A 6,598-nucleotide genomic window follows, 5' to 3' on the forward strand; every position below is an offset into this window, starting at 1 on the left:
ATCAGCTGTGTATGTACTGAACCAAGCATCACATGTGCTGGTTTCAGTACGTTTGGCAACGTCTCTGAAAATCTTTTTAGATCAATACTTACTATTTCTGGCAGACAGGCTATCTTTGCAGTCTTTAATTAGATCTATTCTGAAACCAATGCTAGGCAGTTTGCAAATGTATTCCCCATTTCTTTCAGAAGCAAACCAAGAGCCCAGGCATGTTTTAACTGTGCATCTGTCCCACAGCCAACATGAAACAGTTCACCAAGCCAGTCCTGCAGCTGAACCCAAAGGCTCTCTCTCCAGTCCTCTCTCATATGGTAACTCAGTGAAGGGAAAGCACTGCAACTGAGCAAGACTTTACAACTGTTGTGACAGGACGTTTAGAGCTTTGAACAAAATAGGCAGATACTAACAGTGTTAACAGCATCTTTTTCTCATAAAGTTTTCACCTCTTTTAACCATATTTGACTGCCCTGCCAGTCAAAGCCATTTAGTCATGCCTTTTGAGTGTGTCACTAATCACTGCAATCAATATTTCCATGGCTGTGGAGATACCTTGTTTTTCAACCAAACAGCTCCTGCCTGAGCATTTATTGTAGCACATGCTGTATACCAAACTGTTATTGTCTTTTCTTCTGAATTCATCAACATTAATTTTCGAAATGATTTCTTTACACACTTCATTTCTTTACAGACTTAATTTCTTCCAGTTAATAAATTTCATCCCACCACTGCATTGCCCAGCAGTGGAGAAGAGCAATAAAGCATCCTTGCTGTCCAGACTGGTCCACATTTGACACAGAACGGAAATTGTAGCAGTTAGGAGCTTCAGACTATAGAATCATATGTAACCCAACTGATTTGATCCCAAAAATGGTAAGAAGGTAATACGCTAGCAAGCTGAAATATAATTTAAACCATACATGGTTTACTTTTTAATTTTTCCACATCAGTATTACTATTAAAAAAAAAAGTTACTCAGGGTAGAGTATATCTCTTCCTGCATTCAGATTGTGTCTAGCACAAAACTAAAGTAATGTATTACACAGAACTGTCAGAGATCACGGAGATATGAAGTATATTGCATTGTGTTAGAAGCTTGGTTTAAAATGAGTTTTAGCTTGGGAGAATGTGTTAGATCACTACCACAGAGCAAAAATTATACTCTGTGTTCCTTTCAAAATATTAGCAATGCACACTACCTCACAAAGACAAAATTAGGTAACAAAATCCTGTATGACGTGGATGCACTGTTCCAAACTGTGCTATTCCGCACCCATCAGCTTTTCATCATTCTCTAGTTCAAACACTCATGATCATCTGTATGATGTGTAAGTGATGCACTATAAGTGCCAACAGTGTCTCCCTTACTATTCACATGAAGTCTGTCTTTCTTGTATATGCTCCTTTTATTTCAGGAGTTGCTCATATTTCCTCATTAATCTGAATCCCTGCTCCTTACACCACATTCATACATAGAGAATGAAAACTTTTCCTCTTGCCTCACTGGTCCCTAGATTGATATTTTGAATGTTCTGGTTTCCAGCTTCCTTCCCAAAAACTTATATTTGGATGCCAGTACTTTCCTCTTTCCGTTTCTTATGCCTGTAGTACTCTCATGGAACATGACCACTGGTTCCTCCTCAACTTTCTGGAAGCCTGTGCAAACACCTCATGAGATTCACCACCTTTGCCCCTGGCAGGCCTGCTGTCATCTAGGATTATTAACCCACCTCTCCTGGAAACAGGAAAAGGATTTCCAGCAGTAAGAGAATGAAAAGAAAGTTAGTGCAGATTGAAGAGAAGGTGGTAAGGGGAGAGAAGAAATGCCACAGATCATGGGAAGCACTCAGAGATATATCTTGGATTGAAATGACTTGTTGGAAAAGTTGTTATAAGAAGCAAAAGTGAAAGGAAGCTTTAACTGAACTAAAAGGAACTATCTCTGTGACTTCAAGGAATCTCCTGCTTCCATCAGTTAGGCTCATGGGAGAGATGCAAGGATATGCATCTCCATCTTTTCTGTGGAGACAAATTCTGCACCTCTTATATGCGTTTTGACTTGCTAATTTAAACAGCAGCACTTTGTAGCATCATTAATGACAGTAGCATATTTTATCCCAGTGTGGAGTCAGAAATGACTAGAGGATGCTGGAGCTAAAAATGTAAGATGAGAGAACTCCCCTCCCCCTTGCCTCTGAAACCACAGAAGTGACACACAGTCTATGGCACCACCCAAATGTCTGCCAGCCCCTCAGACTGAATCCCAAGCCCTCTGCATCACATTTAGGTAGCTGTCACAATCCTGCTGATCATGAAGGAAAAAAGAAAACCAGGTGTAATTCGGACTTCCATATATAACAAAAGCACAAAACAAAATGAAAACCCAGAAGCATGGTGATGGCTCACTCACAACTCATAGCAGAGATGGTTACGAGCAGCAGATGGGAAGCCAACGCATCAAACACAGCCTCAAAAGAAGAGCCCAAAAGAACTGTAAAACAGAGAGAAACCCAAAGAAAAACATGATAAAAAACAACAAAATGAGAAAAAAAATTAAACAGAAATGAATTTAAAAACAATTCAATATTGTATTCCTCCAGAAACCTGGGTCTCTTGTTTAGCTGTTGCCATCTCCCAGCATCCTTCCCAGGGCTGTTGGCCCATGCTATACTTTGTTTCATTTAGACACAAAGCATTGAGTGAGCCTTTGTGGTTTGTGAGTGCTCTGTAAAGTGGTGAGAGGGGTCCCTCTAGAGACTAACTTCCCCCTGCTCACATATCACACCATAGAGTATTAAAACACAAAGTTGAGAGCAGAGATGCATACAGCCTAACCACAGGTCACTTGGTTCTACTGTGACTTTCTTTCCTCAAATTATCAGATACCTATACCTCCCTTCCTCCCCCAATCAAACTGATCTAATAACCAGCAAGGGGATTTGCTCTTTCTCATCTCTTGCCCATTTCATCCAGAGCAAATTCTAACGTTAATGCATAAATTTCTAAAAATGAGCAGAGATATCCCCTTCTCCATTTGAATTGTCATGGGCTGCCACCCAAGATATTTGGCTTTTTCTGCACCCACCACCTTGCTGTCTCACCAGCAATCTCTCAAAAAATCACTAGCTTGCCAACTTTACAGGCTTCACAGCTGCCAGCTTCAGGCATTTTCCCCTTCCCTGATGATTGCTGCAGTGCTCCACCTAGAAATAGTGGGGTGTCCGCTGTCTGTGGTGGGATGCAGCATGGTGGTTTGAAAGAGAGCAGAAGGAAAGTCAGTGCTGCTTTTAGGCCACATGAGCAGTCACTGCATCTTAAGATGTGAATTGCACAGTATGGAAACACGAGGGCCACCCTGATCAGAGGCAAGAGATAATATTATAATTTATTATATAACCTTAAAACTCAATTCACTAAACTGAGGAAAGACCTCGTCTGAGAGATACTTATTCCAACAGAAATCAACTCATCAAAACCAATCAACCCAATGGAGTTTCTTATTTGAGTCTCTTCCCTAAAAATGTGCAAGTTCTAAGAATTCTGTAGATTTTGCACAAAATCTAGTTTTAACAAAGTGACTTAATAGTCTCCCTACTATTCTTTCCAAAGCAAAGGATCTGAAGGAGATAAGTTAAAATGCCATCTTTCATTCTTTAGCTTAGAAGAACTCAAAATTTCCGATAGATTTTAATATCAGAAAAACCAAGGTAATAATTTTGTCTTTCTGAATATCATGCGCCAACCGTCTCATTATATGATTCCTGCACCGGAACTTGTGCTGGAGATGAGGATGCCTTTCTCACATTAGAAAGAGGGCTAAGGATGAGCTTTTTTTTATCAAATGCTTATGCCAGCTGTAATCCTATTATTCAGTTATTTGATTTTTAACAAGAGAATTTTGGCCTCAGAGCTGCACTTGTTTCTTAAATGCATGGTCCCATAGTAGCACAGTAGCATAAGAATATTTCCATGGAAAGCACGGGGAGTGCTAAGTAAGAAATGTAAGTTTTTCATGTGCTGTTACACAGAGCAGGGGAACCACTGAAACAAAATGTTTTGGAGAGTGTTGTAAAGTGTTAGTCACATCTCATTTGGGATTTAGAGCTCATAATGCTTTCCTGGAGTCAGATGGAGAAGATGGTCCTTTTCTACCAAAAGGAAGAAGACAAAAGACAGTTGTGGCAATCACTGAGATGCAGCAGAGCTAAGTTCAAACCTCTCCACCCCTTGGACAAACATGAAACCCACACCTCCCTCCTTCCAGAGTACACCTTCACCCCTCAGCCACAAGGTGCTTTGAGAAGCAAGTCTAAGAACATCCATGTTGGAAAGGATCCCTTTTGCACAGAGTAATTGAATACTTATTACCAAGAGAGAGAAGTGTATGACAGGCACTCTGTAACTTGGCAGCAAATGCACTTACCTGATGGAGGGGAGACTTGACCTGCAATCCAACTCAACATTCACTTGCCCAGGGAGTGAAGCCCCTGTTCCCTCACCACCGGACACAGTAATAGTTTTCTTTTCCTCTCTCTGTAGACCAGTGGGAAGAATAATCAGAGCTTCAAGTGGAACAGCATTGACCAGAAGGAATGACAGATTCAGACGTACCATATTCCCCCTGCAGCTTGGTAATAAAGGCACTTGGAAATGGAAAATGGGATCTCAGTTCCCTGCAGGCATATATGGGATTTGAGCCTGAGTTGTCCTTCCTTTTCCCTCACCCCTGTAGCACAAGAGCTCTAATCAGAGAGCTGCTACATAAAATAAAACCAACAACCTGATGTAGATGATCTGAGGCCACCCTCACTGAATGAAGTCTTCCAGGGGAGGAAAGCAGAGAAACAGCTAGTTACAACAAGATACAAGAGTCCCTGCTTGCTAATAGATTTTCAAATCCATCAGCTAGTCTGCTTTTCATACATTTAATTTCAACCACACTGGCTTTCTGTAGCTGTAATGTTTTAAACCAGAACATGCACTTCCTTCTCAAGTCCAAATTTGATACTTCAACAATGAAAGTAATGACAAGAACCTTTACGTGTTTTTCACAATGGTCTGTTTTATAACTAACCCATTCCCACAGAAACAGCATTTCTATAATATATTAAATGTGCAGTATTTTTAAAGACATAGATCCTTTTTTTTTCTTTTCCCCATCTCTGTGCAAACCAATGTGACTATGCTGTGCTTTCAGCCTTTTCTCCAATTACCTTTTTACAATAGAAGTTTGAGACAAAAATTATATTCCTTCCTGAACTAGTATAGTACTCAGAGTACTAAAGCTCCACAAATCTGTTTATTCCACTGCAAAATGTTAATCTCCTACATAACATTACAGCTTTACATATATTTCAAGTACAAAGTAAGTATGAAAGCTACTGGGCTTCTATGTTTGAATATTTGGGGTTTTAGGATGTAGGAGTTAATATCCTTGATGTTATTTTATAGCTCATTTTCCAGTGGGGGAAAATTACTTAGTAGAAAAACATACCATACTCTCCTCTTCTAATACCTTATTCTCTGCAGTAAAGTTTATTTTTAACACTATGAACAGACATTTGGAAAATAAATACCTTTTTCTCAATTAGCTGACACATTTCTGCAGCCTTCTTCATGCTCGTATAAACAAGCCATACACTGTCCTGCCTACAACATCGTCTTTCTGCCTACTGACTCACAGAGCTGCCCTCACACATGTACAGTATCTTCAGCAAGGCACTGCAAACTACTGCAGTGCAGTCTGAACCATGAGGAGATCGAGATCTAATCAATGGGCTGCAGCTGACTAAGCTAAAAAAATGCTTGCTTAGCATAACAGCCCAGTGTCAGATCCTGCAACAGGAGAGAGACTCCAGGAAAAACATAGCCTCTCCTCTATTTTCAAATAAATAATTAAGACCAAGCTGCTAAACCCTCAACCACCTTCAATTAATATTTGTGGAGCCACAGGGAATATGTTTCTGAAGGTAGGGTGTCACAGACAGAAAAGTGTTATGTTTTGTATACTGCACGTTAGTGACAAAACTAGCAGACCTGAATGAAGACCAGTACTTATCAAGGAGTTATTGTCCAAAACCTGACCTACATTAGCACAGAAGACCTTCATGACTCAGAACACCTCCACTATACAAGCGTATGTTGTTCATCATATTATCTGTATAAGTGTGTTTATGTCTATTTTCCCCTCCAAGTTCAAATTTTCTTCTCAGTCTAAATTCTTCATATCAAACATTCTTGTAGTCCAGCTCCTTCCTATAAAAACTAATGCAAGATGAAAATTTTGACTTGTGCACTTTCTATAGAAGACACTTCCACAAATTTAAAAAAAAACCCAACTTTTCAATTTGTTTGCCAGTTGCTTAGGTCTGTTGTCCTAAGATGTGCATCAGCACTGACTGCTTATACTGCCGCATGGTAAAGGTGGGTTGTTACAACCAGGACATCACAATGCATAAAACTGCTCATGTCTCTATCTGAACCATGGAAGAAGTTTGCATCTAGAGGAAATAATAGTTAATCCCTAAAAAAGCTCTCTCCATCCTGTAATATCGAATTTGTTAAGGAAGGTCTTGGGATTGACCCCAAAATTAACTTTTTC

General features: G+C 39.8%; 1 protein-coding gene across 1 annotated transcript in view; it reads right to left on the reverse strand.

Annotated features, from left to right (window-relative positions):
• TTBK1 (tau tubulin kinase 1) overlaps window positions 1-5,615 on the reverse strand; it is a 55,290-nt gene extending 49,675 nt beyond the window's left edge. Inside the window, exon 1 of the mRNA XM_010291679.1 lies at window positions 5,574-5,615. Coding sequence (XP_010289981.1) covers window positions 5,574-5,615 — 42 coding nt within the window. The remainder of the gene's footprint in view (window positions 1-5,573) is intronic.
• Window positions 5,616-6,598: the final 983 nt, after the last annotated feature.

Source organism: Phaethon lepturus, unplaced genomic scaffold, assembly GCF_000687285.1.
Source record: "Phaethon lepturus isolate BGI_N335 unplaced genomic scaffold, ASM68728v1 scaffold8137, whole genome shotgun sequence".
NCBI classification, from domain to species: domain Eukaryota; kingdom Metazoa; phylum Chordata; class Aves; order Phaethontiformes; family Phaethontidae; genus Phaethon; species Phaethon lepturus.